At 51.3% G+C, this 16393-nt stretch overlaps 7 protein-coding genes across 7 annotated transcripts; 4 read left to right on the top strand and 3 right to left on the bottom strand.

Moving 5' to 3' along the window:
* Positions 1 to 437: 437 nt before the first annotated feature.
* On the bottom strand, positions 438 to 1880 carry BGZ61DRAFT_357409 (uncharacterized protein; the record flags this gene model as incomplete). Its single annotated transcript, XM_046240877.1, has 1 exon — positions 438 to 1880. The coding sequence occupies one exon, from the start codon at positions 1878 to 1880 to the stop codon at positions 438 to 440; it is 1443 nt and encodes a 480-aa protein (XP_046101907.1).
* Positions 1881 to 3428: 1548 nt separating this feature from the next.
* On the top strand, positions 3429 to 5482 carry BGZ61DRAFT_455486 (major facilitator superfamily domain-containing protein). Its single transcript, XM_046246386.1, has 5 exons — positions 3429 to 3877; positions 3929 to 3943; positions 3998 to 4399; positions 4451 to 4628; positions 4681 to 5482. The coding sequence occupies exons 1-5, from the start codon at positions 3614 to 3616 to the stop codon at positions 5178 to 5180; spliced, it is 1359 nt and encodes a 452-aa protein (XP_046101906.1). The 5' UTR covers positions 3429 to 3613; the 3' UTR covers positions 5181 to 5482.
* A 645-nt stretch (positions 5483 to 6127) lies between these two features.
* On the top strand, positions 6128 to 7219 carry BGZ61DRAFT_357171 (uncharacterized protein; the record flags this gene model as incomplete). The annotated part of the gene is made up of 2 exons (XM_046240853.1): positions 6128 to 6434; positions 6489 to 7219. The coding sequence occupies 2 exons, from the start codon at positions 6128 to 6130 to the stop codon at positions 7217 to 7219; spliced, it is 1038 nt and encodes a 345-aa protein (XP_046101905.1).
* Positions 7220 to 7658: 439 nt separating this feature from the next.
* BGZ61DRAFT_424171 (Ppx/GppA phosphatase family-domain-containing protein) lies at positions 7659 to 9639 on the bottom strand (the record flags this gene model as incomplete). The annotated part of the gene is made up of 2 exons (XM_046243591.1): positions 9416 to 9639; positions 7659 to 9366 (listed from the first exon to the last, which is right to left on the bottom strand). Exons 1-2 carry the CDS (start codon positions 9604 to 9606, stop codon positions 7659 to 7661), a joined length of 1899 nt encoding a protein of 632 aa, XP_046101904.1. The 5' UTR covers positions 9607 to 9639.
* A 925-nt stretch (positions 9640 to 10564) lies between these two features.
* Positions 10565 to 11772, top strand: BGZ61DRAFT_357330 (Ca2+ transporter; the record flags this gene model as incomplete). The annotated part of the gene is made up of 3 exons (XM_046240870.1): positions 10565 to 10796; positions 10852 to 10922; positions 10972 to 11772. The coding sequence occupies 3 exons, from the start codon at positions 10565 to 10567 to the stop codon at positions 11770 to 11772; spliced, it is 1104 nt and encodes a 367-aa protein (XP_046101903.1).
* A 1781-nt stretch (positions 11773 to 13553) lies between these two features.
* On the top strand, positions 13554 to 14196 carry BGZ61DRAFT_549705 (uncharacterized protein; the record flags this gene model as incomplete). Its single annotated transcript, XM_046255441.1, has 1 exon — positions 13554 to 14196. One exon carries the CDS (start codon positions 13554 to 13556, stop codon positions 14133 to 14135), a length of 582 nt encoding a protein of 193 aa, XP_046101902.1. The 3' UTR covers positions 14136 to 14196.
* A 1114-nt stretch (positions 14197 to 15310) lies between these two features.
* Positions 15311 to 16017, bottom strand: BGZ61DRAFT_495671 (uncharacterized protein; the record flags this gene model as incomplete). Its single annotated transcript, XM_046250924.1, has 3 exons — positions 15311 to 15394; positions 15459 to 15644; positions 15721 to 16017. The coding sequence occupies 3 exons, from the start codon at positions 16015 to 16017 to the stop codon at positions 15311 to 15313; spliced, it is 567 nt and encodes a 188-aa protein (XP_046101901.1).
* Positions 16018 to 16393: the final 376 nt, after the last annotated feature.

Raw genomic sequence — 16393 nt, 5'->3', positions numbered from 1 at the left:
ATTGAGCCTCAGCTATAAAGTGTGATAAACGCCCTGATACAGCTGCTCAACACTATTAAGTAGATATCAGAAGTCGATCCGACACATACGCTCGTACTTTGAAGACGTCATAGAAACAAATAGAGTGTATGAACCCAGGATGGCAGCCGAAATTCTCAAATGTCGTATTGCGTGGTAGCAACCACTCGTCTAGGGTTGACCGTGTTAGGTTTGTGGGACCTAATGATGTATTGTCAGTACATTCTTCTCTTCGCGTAGTGCATATATCAGATGAACCCACAACTGAAAATCTAGGTCCGCGCTGACTGGTATCCGTCACACAGTACCGTTGAGAGGTCGGGACGTAGCCCTTCATGCAACATCCAACCTGTCTGAAGTCCTGCGACCAAAGCACCCAGTCGGGATCCGCACACCTGAGATGATTAGGAATGACGCCTTTACTGCAATCCGCCGCTGTTTCCGTTAGCTGACACACCCGGAACCTGGAAAATGAACAACCTACAAGTGGGACAGCAAATGCTGACTTCCGACGCGACAGTCAGATCCAACTCCATCCCTTCAGGGCAGCACCAGGCCGCGACGGAAGAAAAGTGTGTCCCCTTCGGACAGACAGCACCGGACGTCTTCTCGTTAAACAGCGGATAGAGGACAAATCCACCAGGTCCCTTCTTCTTGCACTTTTTCTTAGGTTGACGTTTGATGGTGATTTTCACTGTATCACTCTTGGCGTCTGCGGTGGACACGAATAGGACGAGAATTGTCTGGGTAGAACCTGGGTCGTGGCAATCCACTTCTCCCGCGGATCCTGATGGCGGGCCACTTGGCATCTTGGTCCACTCCGAGTTGCTGGGGTCCCGATAAGCCAGTCGCTGCTCACTGTCGGCAGCCGAGTAGATCACTGCCGGGTGGCCGGCCTTGAGCGTGAGCTTAAAGACGCGGATCGTGAATGGGACAACTTTGAGTGTCGCAGTACCAGTTGTTCCCGCCTTGTTGAACGTGACTTTGGCACTGGTTGGTTCGATCTTCGGTAGGCCAGGGATGGGAACACCACTAGTGTCTATGATAGACTCGAGCGAATACTGCTTGGCGAACAATAAGAATAGATCGGTAAAGCTCGGTAGCTCTGAGAGACGCCTCCTCTCCAGCTTGGCGGGCGTCGGATCTGTTACCATCACCCACTCATTGATATAGTCGAGGCCCTTTGTCGCTTCCAGAGATTGGAAGAATATGCTAGTCCCGTAAGCGTCTAATCCGGGCTGGGCGTATATCGGCGAGCTAGGCTTGTAGCCGAAACCATTCTTGGGCCATTCCAGGTTCGTAGCTGGATACACGACGTTGCTAAAGTAGTTTGCGGATCCGTCAAGTACCCAATGAGGGTTCTGTACATCCCCCAGCTCAAGGAGCTGGATGCAGTGGTACAGCTCGTGCGCGATTGCTTGCAAGGCTCGAGGAACGTCGGCACCTGCTGCTTCGTGGCTCCATTGTTTGAACGTCTGGATCTGGCAAGGCGACTTCATTTGTTCTGGGTAGATGGTCTCGGCGAGGGTAGTTCCGTCGACCGCGGGTGTGACGATGACGACGACCTCTTTCGGAAGCGTGGCGAACTCGCTGTACTTGGTTATGCTGTCGTCGAGGGTTTGCTCAAGCACCGCTGCCACTTGCTCCGGCCTGGCGCCGGATGCGATCCATTTCTCGGTGTAGGAAGCGGTGACCTTTGTCTTGCCGAATCTCTTGGGATAGCCCGGAAAGAGGTGGCACTGAGCTTTGATGGTGAAGCTTTCGCCGGGCTTAATCCCCGGGGCCCAAGGCTTTGCACAGCTCTGCCACTGCGCCTCCGCCAAGGCGACGAAGGACAAGACGGAAAGAAGAGAGACATGCATATTGGAAGGGGCGTAACCGAAGACGCGGATGGATGGGTGTTTCGCTGGACTTGAAGAGTTTCGTCAAGGCGACATCCTCCGCCCTGAAAATAATCAGGTGGCCGGCGGCTAGCCTTTAAGACGCATCTAGATTAGACTAAGGAGACGACGATTAAACAGAGGCCGTGATCACACAGATTTGTCGCATTTGCTGGCGTTTTAGTGACGCCACATCTCAGCCTCATGGTCTAGACTTAAAAGGGCCCATCTAGACTTAAAAGGGCCCATCTAGACTTGAAAGGCCCATCTCGTTGGTAGGTGGTGATCCGGAGCGATGACATCTCTTGGAGATCCGGCAACGCCACAATAGCGCCTCGTTTCCCAAGTGCTTATTGAATGTCGGTGAACCCATTCTCGTAGGCGCACACGGGTAACACGGCATGTTGCAAGCGGCTTGCGGCCTAAGAGCTAGGCTACGCAGTGGGAAGTTGGACAATTGACCACCTGAGCAAAGCGCGCCAGTCCTCTAGGACGCAGCCACGCGAAATGATAAAATAGAGCTGAAAATAAAGGCTGGCCACTAAGCGACCTTGGTCAGAACATGCTGTCACTGCCCTGCTCGGGGCAATCAAGGTGGTATATGGTTAAAATTTAGTGGATGTAGCTGAACCCATTTCTACAGCTGACTGCGTGTTATTCCACGCGAGGCTAAAGCAATCTTTCGCATCGCGGTCGCGTCCTAATGTACGCAGCTAGGTAATAGAAAATAGCAGAAGCAGCCGGTTTCCCACGCCTATTCGTACATTAGAGGCCACTATCAGGGCCTATATGAATGCCTGGCTCACCCAGCTGAGCCATGCGATTGACCAGAGTGCTGGAGCAGATACACTTATTTAACCTGATTGCACAACTGCGTCTAGCAGTCCGTCTGAAGCGATCGTCAATGCTTCGTTGATCCATTCAATGGCCGACCCCGCACTTGCGTTGCTCATTTGAATTGCTCATCTAGAGAGCATAACATGACGATAGAGGCCGTTGTCTGTGTCATCTTGTAAGAGCAAAAATTCTATATTTCACGAGGCCGACGTGGATGCAATGGAAAATAATAGGAACGGCGTGGTGCAACTTAAAACGCTTCGGAATCATCCTCCAACCAATTAGTATCAAACCGCTCGTACTACGTAGCACAACAGCTGTCATGTCAGTAGATTAACCCTCAGCAGAGAGAAAGGGTGGGGTACTACACATTGATAAAAGTGACCACTTGCAATATAAGAGAAATATCGTCATTGCAAACCAAAGCCAAGTTCAGCAGATCCATCTCGCGACGCCCAAGCTGGCTTTTGACGCCTTCCACATACATTACGCCCTCTTCTGACGTAGGGTAGGTCCGGGGAAATATTCGGGCATAAGTTCGGACAGCAATTCCCTAGAAATAGGCTATTCCTCGGAAAGCAGCTCCCCGCGTCTCCGTAGTAGCTCAGATAAGGCTTAAGGTATGGATGGGGCCAATACGAGCTTCTGATACTTGGATTGCAGGCTAAATAAGTGTACATCCCCTTGTGTCTCCTCGGGTGCTCTTGTGATCATCTACCTACAATCTTAACTGAAGCGTTAACAGCGACAGTCCGCGAGATGATCGTCTCCCTCATCGGTCCACCGGGCCGAGTCACCGATTGGGATGATATATTGTTGACAACGAGCAGAACCACGTTTTCCGCTCCCTGCTTATCTCTGGCAATCCACAAACTGCCATGGCGACTGTAACGACTACCCAGAATGGCACGCACATCTCTCAACTGGAGGCTATTCACCTCCGTCCATTGAGCTCAGGCAAGGGTCTCGGCGAGTCGACTGTCCACGACCAGCCCGCCGTGGAAAATGCCCTCGCCGATGTGCCACCGCTGAATGCCCAAACCCAGCTGGAGAGATGGAATTACCCAAAGGGCAATGCTTCAAAGCTTGGGTTTGCATTTTTGACCTTTGTTGTTGCTGGAATGAACGATGCTGCTGTTGGCGTATGACGACTCCGTTGATCTTTGTGATACTTCAAAACTGACATTCTCCAGGCTCTGATCCCATACGTACGAGCTACCCATTCACGACTCTCACCGTGATACGTACTCATAAGTTGATAGCTCGAAAAATACTACGACCTGAGTTACACCGTCGTTTCTCTCATCTTCCTCACCCCCTTCGCGGGCTACTCTATCGCCGCATTCACCAATGCCCGCATCCACGTCAGATTCGGCCAACGCGGAGTTGCCATTATGGGCCCGATATGCCACATCATCACCTTTGCCGCCCTGGCCGCTCACCCGCCATACCCTGTCCTAGTCATCTGCAACATGATCAGCGGCTTTGGTAACGGACTGTGCGACGCGTGCTTCTGTGCCTGGGTTGGCAACATGGACAAGGCCAACACCATCCAGGGGTTCATGCACTCTTGTTATTCAATCGGTGCTTTGATTGCTCCCCTTATTGCTACTTCACTGGTGGTGACGTATGATTTACCTTGGTACACGTACTACTACATCATGGTAATAAAGTCCTACGCCATCCATGTGAGATGTGCGCTAACATTATCACAGGTCGGCATTGCAGTTGTCGAGTTTATCGGCACTAGTATTAATTTTTGGCACAAGACTGGCGCCGTCTACAATGCCGAACACGCACATGAGTCTTCGGGAGCTGGTACGAGAGAAGCCCTCAAGTCAAAAGTCACCTGGCTGGCTTCGCTTTTCTTCTTCGCGTACATGGGCGTCGAGGGTACGTCTCCTAGCTCTCTGCCTGAACACATTAATCTGATAGTCGCGTTTAGTTGGTCTGGGGGGATGGATTGTTACTTTTATGCTTAAAGTGCGAAACGCGTCCGCGTATGCATCAGGAGCGTCCGTCTCTGGCTTCTGGGCAGGCCAGGCTCTGGGGCGCGCTGTGCTCGGGTTTGTCACCGAACGGTATGGCGAGCGGGTGTGCATCACGATATATCTCGGCCTCTGCATCGGCCTCCAGCTTCTGTTCTGGCTTGTCCCCAAGTTTATCGTGTCCGCCGTTGCCGTTGCGTTCCTGGGCTTCTTCTTGGGCCCCATGTTCCCCGGAGCGGTCATGGTGACGGCCAAGTTGCTCCCCAAGCATATCCATGTGAGTGCCATTGGGTTCGCGATGGCCATGGGAGGTACCGGCGGCACGGTATTTCCCTTTGCAATTGGTGCGATTGCCGCAAGTAAGGGTGTTGCGGTGCTGCAGCCTATTGTCTTGGCCTTGATTGTTGTACTTGGATTGGTATGGTTGAGTTTTCCCCGGATTCAAAAGAAGGACTAGGCGGTATTTTTATCAGGAGTGGGCTGCATCATCTTGTTTGTTCTTGTGTCGTACACCTGGGGTGTTGCGCAAGCCGCATTGCGGGTGACACATTTGTTGGTAGCACCAAGTGGATCAAGGGACGCCGGCCCTTGACATACAGATAAGAGCTCTCACTGGCTGGTGTCGGCTTGGGAGGAGTGAATTTATTTCGTGTAACTGGTTGTTGTTGTGCTGGGGTACAAAACTTGGAGCGATGGCCGTCAATTCTGTCCGGGATGTACGAGGGCCAGTTCTGAGCCGCTTGGGCAAATGCGACGGGCCAAGAAGGTCATCAAAGCACATAATGACCTTCAATTTGTTAGAAGAACGAAAGGAAATCTCAAGTGATAATGCTGCAAAATCGACATCTCGGCAATCAGTGCGTTCACTCGTCCAGGGCCCCGCAAACCAAGTCGACACTATTTAAAGCGTAGCCAGCCCCTCGGGAGAAGGCCGCAGGAGTCTTTCTCTCTGAAAGCCTTTAATTAGTATTCACTATAAATCCCAAACGCCCATTCGTCCGGACGGCTCTGCGACGTCTATATCTCGCCCGAATCTTACAGCTGATTCGATCATCACGAGCCCAAAGTCGATCCATTCCGCCTCCGCTCGGAAAGAAGCCCGAATCTAGCGTGTCCCCCCCACAGTCTGGGGGTGGGCCGTTGAGGAATTGAAGCCAATCATGGCGTCGTTCGGAGAGAATTGCCCTTCCCACGCGTCGGGTTTCTCGATCCGGCGCCCGCGACTCGGCAGACAATCCGTACAGCATGCAACGGTGAAGCGGCTGGGCTTCATCGAGTGGCATGATCAGTATTTATTCATCGTAGCCCCTTACAAAGCTGCCCCACGTTCAACTATTCAACTGGACTCATCTCGGCCCAATTGCCTCTTCTCCCACGCGTCTCATAGCCATCAACACCGTCACAATGGCCAAGCCCATCGTCCTGCAGCTCGGCGACGACATCCGCTGGAACCATGACCTCTACAAGGAGTTCGAGGCCAAGTTCGACGTGCGCCGCTCCTACAGCATGTCACGCACCGAGTTCATCCAGGCCCTGAAGACCAAGGCCTTTGGCGACTTCATGGCCATCTACCGCCCGTTCTGGAACACGGGAGGCGAGATGGGCAACTGGGACACCGAATTGGTCTCGCTGCTGCCCGCGTCGTGCAAGATCTACGCCAGTGCCGGTGCCGGTTTTGACTGGGTTGACACTGAGGCTCTCGCCCGTCGAGGTAAATCTGCTGCTCTCAGTTGTTGTTTTTGAACCATTCTGATTATCGACGTAGGAATTGTCTACTGCAACGCTGCCGCCGCCTGCACCGAGTCTGTAGCTGACGCCGCCATCTGGCTCATCATCTCGACTTTCCGCCTGCTGTCCTGGTCCGCCGTTGCCGCGAGGTCAGGCGACAAGGACCAGTTCGTGGATGCTAACCGCAACCTGGCGCCCGTGTCCCGGAACCCGCAGGGCTTCAGCCTGGGCATCATTGGCTTTGGCCGTATTGGACGCCGCATCGCCGAGAAGGCCTACAAGGCTCTTGACATGAAGATCCTGTACAACGATGTCGTGCAGGCCCCCAAGGACGTCGAGGCTCCTCTCGAGGCTGTCTTCCACAAGAGCTCCGACACTCTTCTGGCCGAGGCCGACTGTGTCCTGGTTGCGACTCCATTCGCCGGCGAGGCTCTCCTCAGCAAAACCGGCCTAGCAAAGATGAAGAAGGGCGCCCGACTGGTCAATATTGCGCGTGGCAAGCTCATCAATGAAGCCGACCTAGTCGAGGTTCTACAGAGCGGCCACCTTTCTGCCGCGGGTCTCGATGTTTTCGAGAACGAGCCTCACATCAGCCCCGAGCTCGTCAAGATGAAGAACGTCGAGCTTCTGTCCCACAATGCGGGTGCTTCATTGGACTCGCACATTGGCTTCGAGAAGCTGGGCATGGAGAATATCCTGTCCTTTGAGAAGACTGGCAAGGCTATTTCACCTGTCAATGTTCACCTGATTAAGCCAAGCCGACTGTAAGGGTAGAGTCGCATAAAAAGCGTTGTATATTATTACGGATACGATCACGGCTAGTTTAAAGTCAAACTGGAATGGCAAAATTCATCTTTTTCTTCCATCTTGTTGAATTCAGAAGAGCACGTTGATGTAGTGGAGATACCAGCTCCGGGCCACATAGCTTAGATCAAACTCCCTGGGACAGTCCATGTCGACAAACCGATGCAAATACCAAGAAGAGCCAAGTTTTGTTCCCCTATTCCTACGCATGTTCTAGATGAGTCTTGAGGAAATTTCACAAAGGATTCCGGTGTCTCCATATTTAGGGCATTAAAGACGGCGATTACACAGAGGCGGTGCACGTCAGAGTTGACGATAATGCAAGCGTGAGTGCCACTGCATCCTCGCGGTTGCTATAGTCTGCTCGTAGGAGAATATACAGAATCCATTCTCTTCAAGCTAACTAAACTATCTCCACATCTTCCAGAATTCCTTCCTCAACAATCTCAACCTTTACTTTTAACCCCCAGGGATCTTCCTTTGGCATTTCAATCCAGTTCTTCTTCTTGCCCACCTTCTCAACTGCTCTAACTAGCCCATGGAGGGTGTCCTTGATCTTGGCCTTGTCTTCCTTGGTTCTTTGCAGGGAGATTGTAAGCAGCAAACCCTCCTTGTCCTTATCCTTGCCAAGACTCCACGACCACTGGGATGAAAATACCACCCTGGGATATGCCTTGTGGATCTTTCCGCCAGGATAGAGCCTGGTCACCAAGTAACCAACTCTGCCGAGATAAGAAGCCCACCAGACTTCCTCTGGGGTGATGAGCTTTCGCAACAACTCACGGAACGCAAGCTCGCGAGGTGGCAGTTCTCCCTGATATCGTGACTCCAACATCAATGCAAGCCGGGCTCGATCTCGATGTGATACGCCGTGGATGGTAGACATCAGGCCGACGCTTGTCGAATACAATGCTGTCGTGGACGCTGTTTCCTTCGACATGAACATGTGCACATACATTGCATTCGCAAACGATTCAATAACATTAAGACCGAACGCTTCTGGGAAGCGCTTCGTCGCCGATGGGGCCGGGATGGCAGTCTTGAGCAATGCTTGAAGTGCGACCCGCGAGTCTGGCGCAAAGAAGCTCGTGGCTACTTCTAACGGAGACTGCTGTCGAACTGCAATCGGAAGTTGCTTGAAGAGGTATCCCTCACGCACACCGCCTTGGCAGAAGTGTGCTTCCTTGATGCCGTTGGGAATAGCTTCGGCGAGCACGTTGACGAGAAAAGCCACGGCGGGAACCTGAGAGCGCCGGCGATCCGAGATTCGAAAGACGTCTTTGGCAGCCTTGGCAATCTTTTCGATGGTGTCGGTATCCTCGAATTGTTTACGTCCGGCAGTATACCCGTTGATGATGGAGATAGGGTATTGCTCCTCTCCCGACTGATTCAGGTAAAGCAGCAAATAGCCCCAGCCCCGGAATCCACCTCCAGAAAGATAGATCTGGAACCCACCTTCTCTCTGGGCTGTCTCGACCAATTCTCTTGGGACCTGCAGGCGATGATATGCATCCCTGAAATTCTTAATCATCTCCGTCCGGAACTGCTTCACAGCTATTTCCTTGTCCTCTTTTTTCTTGCCGTGCTGGACATCGTGTAGTTTCTTCGTCAAGGCAGCCGCTCCGTAGGGGAAACTGAAGCTTCCATGTGGGCTTGTCCTGATTTCGCCTCCCTGGCTGATCATCCATGATATCTGGGTGCTGCCTCCTCCCAAATCCATGACTAGCCCAGCCATGTTCGAGAATCCGCTGGCAATACCAAGCGCTCCAATCTGGCCTTCCTCTTCCTTGGGCAGGAGTGTCAGACTTAGCCCTGTCTTCTCGTGTATGGCCTTGATGAAAGTAGAAGAGTTCAAAGCAGTACGGGTCGCTTCTGTTGCCACAACATGGATATCCTCCTTTTTGACACCAATATCTTCACATATCACGACAAAGCGGCCCAGAACGGTGCAGACAGAGTCAATGATATGGGCGGGAATCGGAATACGCTTGCCGGTTTGAGGGTCGAACTGGGTATCGTACAGCGAGATGGACGATCGATAGACCAGAACAGTCGGGAGGATGCGGGCAAGTGCAGAGGAGAGCTCAGAAATGGAGAATCGGATGCCATTGCTAGGAGTTCATCAGCCGAATTCAGGTCAATTAGACACCAAGAACTCACCTCCCGACATCAACAACCCCGACAAGCTTGCCTCCATGACCAATCCAAGGAGGCAGCACGCCGCCCATCAGATGAGCACACGGTAGATGGTCGCATCGTCGGAATGGCGCGCTAGGCCCAGGCTCCGGTGCCATGTCCTGCTCATCGCCAGAAAATATGTCATCTGTCTCCTCAAAGTCCGAGAAATCCATGTTTGTGCTGCTTGGTTTCGATTTGGATTTTGGATGTGTATCGTTCTGGTGTTGACGTAAGATTTCCCCGGCGAGCCTGGCGCTCCTTCTTGTGCATATAGTATTTCATGTCGTATTCCACTTCACGGCATTACTACATCGACGCGCTACCAGAGGCTGGAGCCGGCCGGCCGTCTTGCCGATATTCACGGGATGGTTCAGCCAAAGCTCAGCCCTCAGAATTTGAGTTGCTGCTAATACACGTCACCCGACAAGAATGACGCAATAATTCTGCTGCTGTAGCTATGTCCAGGCTGGGTATGTCATTCATTCATCGTATTGTATTTTCACTGTAACAGGAATGTCGATTTCAGCTACGCCACAGTAAGAGGTACACGGAACTCAATCCTACCAAGTTTTTTCTCCATGTCTCAGAGCTACGCTAGGAAAGTCAACCCCCCGTCCAGCTCGGCGAGCTTACCGAATGGCTCAAATAGACTCGGGTATTGCATTCACCTCGGGCTTCTTCTACAATAGAAGATTGGTGGCGTCAAATGAGACGCTAGCTGTGGCTTGCGGAGACAAAGCAAAGGTCCCCGAACAGCAACAGTGCGTGTACGAGGTACACCACAGTCTAGACCATTCTATGCAACTGTGACAAATTTGTAGGAGCATGCATGTGACGTTTTCCTTCCTCAGGCATCTATGTATCTCTCGAATCTTCACGATGGGGGGTTATTGTATTATCCACTGAGCGCACCACCGTCGAAGGGGCTTCTTGGCTTTCGAAAGAGGCAATGCGCAAACTCCTAACCCATAGCCGAAATAACAGAACCAACTCCGGATCGCCAAGGATTCCAAGAGCTGCGCAATGGATGCGCTTCCCATGCCTTACGAACATGCAGACGAGAGATCTCCCCTGCTCTCATCTGACCAAAGCCCTCGTCCCAGCCGGCAATGTTTACGAAGTTGTATGCAAATGTGCAAACCCGGCAGCTACACCAATCTTCTCATCGTCTTTGCCCCCCTGGGAATAACCGCTGGCTTCCTGGATAAATCCCCGGCACTGGTCTTCAATTTAAATTTCCTTGCCATCGCATCGCTGTCCAAGCTAAACAACCGCAGGTTGTGCCGTTTATCGGCTGTTCTGGGACCAGGGGGAGGAGGACTGTTGTATGCCCTTTTCGATAATGCGCCGTTACTCATCGTGAGTCTTACTAGAGCATAATGATCTATATACTAACACGAATGAGGTTGGCATGGCAGCTATTCAAAACAATTCCATCCGTGTTATTCAGTCATGTATTCTTGGCAGCGTATTAGCCAACCTTCTTCTCGTGAGCCTCAATTCCTTCTCCTTTCGTTTGGGATTATTGACTTGCCAAGGTTATTGGATGGTGTTTCTTCATCGCTGGCATCCGCCACTCAGAATCCAATTTCAGCACATCCTATGCGTCCACGACATCTTCCCTGATGATCGTCGCATCGAGTGCCCTCGTTGTCCCATCAGCCCTGTCCGAGGCGCAATGCAGAGTGGACGATGATTGTGAAGAGGCGCTCGTGCGGGTATCGCGTTCAGTGTCCATAGCTCTTCTCGTACTATTCGCAACTTATCTGCACTACAGACTCAGATCGCACAGAGCTCTTTTCATGGATCCGTTTGACGCGTTGAGTAACCGACCGATGGCAGAACTCTTTTGGATTGGCATGGCTGAAGCAATACTTCTCGTCGGAAATCTTGCTCTGACTTCGATGTCTGCTTACTTTCTGGTTAGAACACTTGACGCTGCATCAGATACCCGTTTCATCAGTGATCGGATGGCGAGTTTCGTTCTTCTTCCCCTTGCAACGGATGGTCCATCTCGACTGGGTGCAATCGTGGCTGCCTACCAGAATAAGATGCCAAAGGCCATGGACTTTGCAATCAGCCGAAGCATGCACGTGGCTCTGTATGTAGCCCCAGTCCTGGTCCTGTTTTCGTGGGCGATTCAATCGAGATCCCCTATGACATTGCACTTTCCAACACCGGAAACAATTTCCATCTTCCTCGGAACGCTTTTGCTCGCAGAAGTATGCCGTGATGGGCAGGCCGATTATCTAGAGGGGGCCATGTGTCTTGTTATGTATGATTTACCCTGTCCCTTGAAGAGAATTGGTTTGCTGAATATTGGCCTCACAGGTTCATGATATTATCTTTTTCTTTCTAAGTGTTGATCAAGAAGCATGTTGGAGATCATGTCGAAGGATGATTAAAGAGATAGGGATTGAGTATCAAGTAACGCTTCAAGACCGTGTCATTGAAGAGTGGCATATTCATACTCAAACTGGGCTGGCATTTTCGGTGGAAGTGAATGGCAGAATTGGTGTACGCCGTGCATCAGACATCGCATGAGACTCTCACAACACATCTCGCACTTCCCGCAAAGCCGTGGTCCGCAAATTTTCCCAAGCTTCTAAGTCCATGGATACTCAATCTGTAGCTGATAGAAACGGCATCAGGCCGAGGTTAACAAACCTGATTTGATCAGGAACTTGTGAAGAATGTCCCCGCAGAGGTTCTCTTGCGGCTACGATATTGACCTATCGGCACAGTTACCGCCAGACAAGCCACGGAGATGTCACACCACAAAGTACGCCACCGACGTGGCCCTGATCGACGAAGTTTCCAGGACGCTGTCAAGGGCAGGGAAACGCCGTCGCCGTTAATGAGGGCTCTGTGCCTTGACAACAAGGACAATGCCTGTTTTCTGCAAACTGCATCATGACCAATGATCTTGTTATTGTACGCGTCAGGGTTCAGGTCGCTTATGTGAAGCCAATCAAGGCGATCCTCCGACGCCATGCTCGGAGCTCCCCACGTAGACTTTCTCAGCGAATGCCACCCCGGCATTCAAAGAAAAATTACCATTGAGTAGCTAACAGAACCTTGAGTCTGTAAGCCAATGTCCTCTACCAGATAGCGCCGCAGGCCACCTTCTCGGGATCTCTAGGGGTGGCCGAGACAAAGGATCATCCGCTTGTCCCTAGTGCGGGGAATCAACAACAGGCTAAACATTTGTGGGTGTGGTTTGAGAACCACGACGACGAGTGCCCTGACGATCATACAGGAAGACGAGCCTCTTAGTGGTATCAAAATCTCAGATTATCGATCTCCTTGACTTGTATCATCAGGCGTCAGAAGTCGAGCCTCTGGGACACAACACTACGGACGGAGTCTCGTATCCGAACTGCCGACATCCATTCTGAATAACAAACCCAAGCCACAGTCCTGCAGCTGTATGCTGCAACTGCTCCTGATTCAGGGATATAATTGGTGGTGCATTGTGTTCAAGACATTTTCCGCAGTGCTACCACATGGATGTCATGCAGAACAGCCATGCTGGTCTGGGTAAACACGTGGCTGCTTGAGCTTTGGGATCGAGATCGCGAGCATGTGGATCAGTAGCCATAGCGAATGAGTTTGAGCCTCCTTTGTTTGAGTTTGAGGGGACTTTATGCCTGATCCGATCAGGCCATTTTGTCTCATCACTAGCTCGAAAAACCCCTGTTTGTCCATTGGACCTATTTCGAAGTCGTCATGAATCCACCATCAGAATTACGTCACAAGGGACATCCCTGCACTGGCGGAGAGTGGTAGTCCTAGCACCCTTGCCGCAAGGTGTCGTTCAATCTCCTCGCTTCTTCCAACGGCAACGCTAGAGCAAGACGACATTGAGGGGATTGCTTCTCCATATTCACTGGAATCAATTATGATAAGGTTCAATGACCGTTGCCTCATCTGCCATTGGTAATTGATGTGAGGGCTTCCCGGCCTGCTCGTTTCCATTACAGGGCTCATTCTTTGGCATAATGCACATGCAAAGTGTGGTGCTTGTGAACAGCAACGAGCGCCATTTCCCACCCGGAATCGTAGTAAATATATATAGTAGGCATTTTTCATGAATACATTCACGTCATCATCCATAAACATGGAACACGATGGTCATACACGACACCGAGGTCGCGGACGCGGACGCCATCACTGGAGGGATGAAGACGAGCACAATACCTCTCGCTCTCATGGCTTGCCATTGATGATTGTCGACCCACCCGGCCATTCTCGGTACCAGAAATCAAGAAATTCGGGAGACATCAGCGATAAATCGAGTCCAAAGAGCAAACCTAGCGACGCCCGTTTCCATGCTCATGAATCCCACCGTCAACGGTCACGCAGCATCACCCCAGGGACGAGCGGCCGCCACAGAACCAATCAGAAAAAGAAACATCCGCCAAGGGAACGCAGCAAAATTGAGCATGTTGTAGAAAAATATGCTATGGAAAAGCATGCTGCAGAAAAGGCGATTAGTACGGCAGTAGGGGCAGCGTACCGAATTCGGAATGATCATGGGTTGTGGCTTGGAAAGAAGGGATTCAAAGTCGCCACAGTGGCCACAGCTTCAGCAACCATGGACATACTCTTGGATCACGACCCGAAAAAACATCCCCTCGCGCACATAGCAGTGTCGGCGGTCCAGAAAGCTGTTCTCAATCGGATTATGAACGTGAAATAATTATTGGGGGTTAACTAAACAGGGCAAATTGTATTGGGTCGCGCTGATGGGAATATCTCGGACAATGCCGAAAAGTCCGGCCTGGGAGGCTTGCACAAAGGAGCATCATTAGTCCTATTCACGAATTCCCATCCTTTGACGTTTCGGGCATGCACCTCGTCTCTTGAACATAATTGGGCCACACGCTCAGCGTGGACGTGTCACAATTACACTTCAGCCACAAGCCGCTGACGAGTTGAACCAATTCCGCACGGCACGGGAGTGCATACCCATATTGGGACGGCAAGGAGACAGCAGCTCTCAAGCAATGTGGAAATGATAAACGTATTGACCGCCTCTGTTGAGATGTATTCACTCACAAAGTAGACTACAACCACCTTGTATGGATCAACATACGGGGCATGACAAGAGGATCTCCATGATCCATGGTTCATACCGTACGGTGGCCGTTTCTCTGCCACAACAATATTGAGTTGCGCCACATATGCAGCCAAATGCCATCCATCGACTAGTTGGATTCTGTCACATCTGACCTGTCACTCGTGTCACCCCGCTATCGTAATGTATGCATCCTTTAAGGTGTAGACTGGTGCCTCATCTCGGCGAAGGTTAAACTCCAGATTGCTATTAGTAATGAGAATTCAGACGCAAGCCGAAGTTGTCCTGGTTTTTCAGCTGAGAAGGCGGATAGCTCCGTGTGCATCTCTGGGCTTCAATTGGGCTCGCATGTGATTTCCCCAGTATTCTGCCCGCTGACCACATGGAGTCGTCGGTGTACCCTCCTCTCGCAAGCCTTTACATTGATTGGGAAATTATCACAGAAGAACATTGTCGGTCAATGAAAACCATGATGTATTATTGCAGTGTTTCCAATCAACCGCGTACGGCAGCGAGATCCAATCTGTGTCGTTTCAGCCTTCTCACCTGGCACTCAAGTACATAGTGGCATTATAACAAGCAAGAAGGTCGAGTCAATGTTCAATGGGGGAATAGTGCCACCATTAATTACGAAGACCAGCAGGCTGCGTCTCGTCCTTGGGTGGGGGTTGAGTAGTGCTTGTTCCATTCTCAACATCCGCAATCTGATCAGAACCGCGTGGTGGTTTCTTACTGCTCCTGGTAGAAGGATAAGCATTAGTCTGAAGAAGCTAGGTAGTATAATGACCGTGATAGACTCACTTGGAGAGCTTTTCTGTTGTATGTTTCACAGTTTCCATTGTCGCCGCTACGTGGACATATGTACGGAAGACATAAATTCCCTGCGAATATTTGATGAGCTTTGACGAATCTTCGGAATCTAAGATGAAGCGGGACATTACTCACCAAAATACCACTGACGAGGTGCAGGAAGGAAGCGACGAAGGAAAATGCCAGTGTTGTTCTCCACTCGCCACATCCCGCCCTGTTGACGTTGACTGTTCCGATGCCACCAACGCGCCAGTAACGGCCCCAGTAGTAGCCCCAATAATCGTTATACCAGCGAGCAGAGCAGACCCCCGAGGATGTTCTCTGTTCATGGAGGTGATAAGTACGACGTCCAGCCAAGAATGGAGCATAGGAATAGGAATGATGGGTTTGGTCGTACCGTTTCAAGCAGGCAGAATGCCACCAGCCACATTATCCACAAGATGAAATCGAACGGGAAGGCCATGAAGAGGCTATCGAAGGGGGGGCAGAACAGAAGAGAGAAGAGGATGCCGATCCCTGCGGTCACCATGGCGTAGACAATTCTCCCGTCGGCATGAACTTGAGCAACTCCCAGTAGATAGGCAAAGCGACTGAGAATGCCCAAGACAATGACGGCGGAAGAAAGCTCACCCAGGCGCAAGAATACAGAAATGGCCTTGTGGGACCTGCCACTGTGTATCTGGTCGCGCGACATGTTGAAGGAGATTGAGGGATGTGGGTTGGTTGTGGTTGTGTTTACTGATATAAGTCAGAAGCAATGTATTCCCGGAGATGGTACAGACCGGTGCAAATGGACGACGAATCGAAGCGAGGGGGTACATTAGTTCATATACTTATGCTGGTGCCATTCAGTCTTGCTCACATGTCAAGCCACAAGCCACAAATGAATGGGGTGATAATTGTCTCGGCCTGGTCAAGTAGTCACCACCCCCCTTCCCCTCCCTTTTCATCCGAATTAACCTAATATGATCCGTCAGTGACGTCAAGTTATAAATCTCTACCGATCGCACGGGACGGCTGCTGATCCCGTCTGCCACCCTCCCAATCCCAACGGATGATCTCTACACAGA

Source organism: Ilyonectria robusta, assembly GCF_021365365.1.
Source record: "Ilyonectria robusta strain PMI_751 chromosome Unknown BGZ61scaffold_15, whole genome shotgun sequence".
Lineage (NCBI taxonomy): Eukaryota > Fungi > Ascomycota > Sordariomycetes > Hypocreales > Nectriaceae > Ilyonectria > Ilyonectria robusta.
The sequence above is the reverse complement of the archived record's forward strand: the minus strand, read 5'-3'. Positions and strand labels throughout refer to the sequence as shown.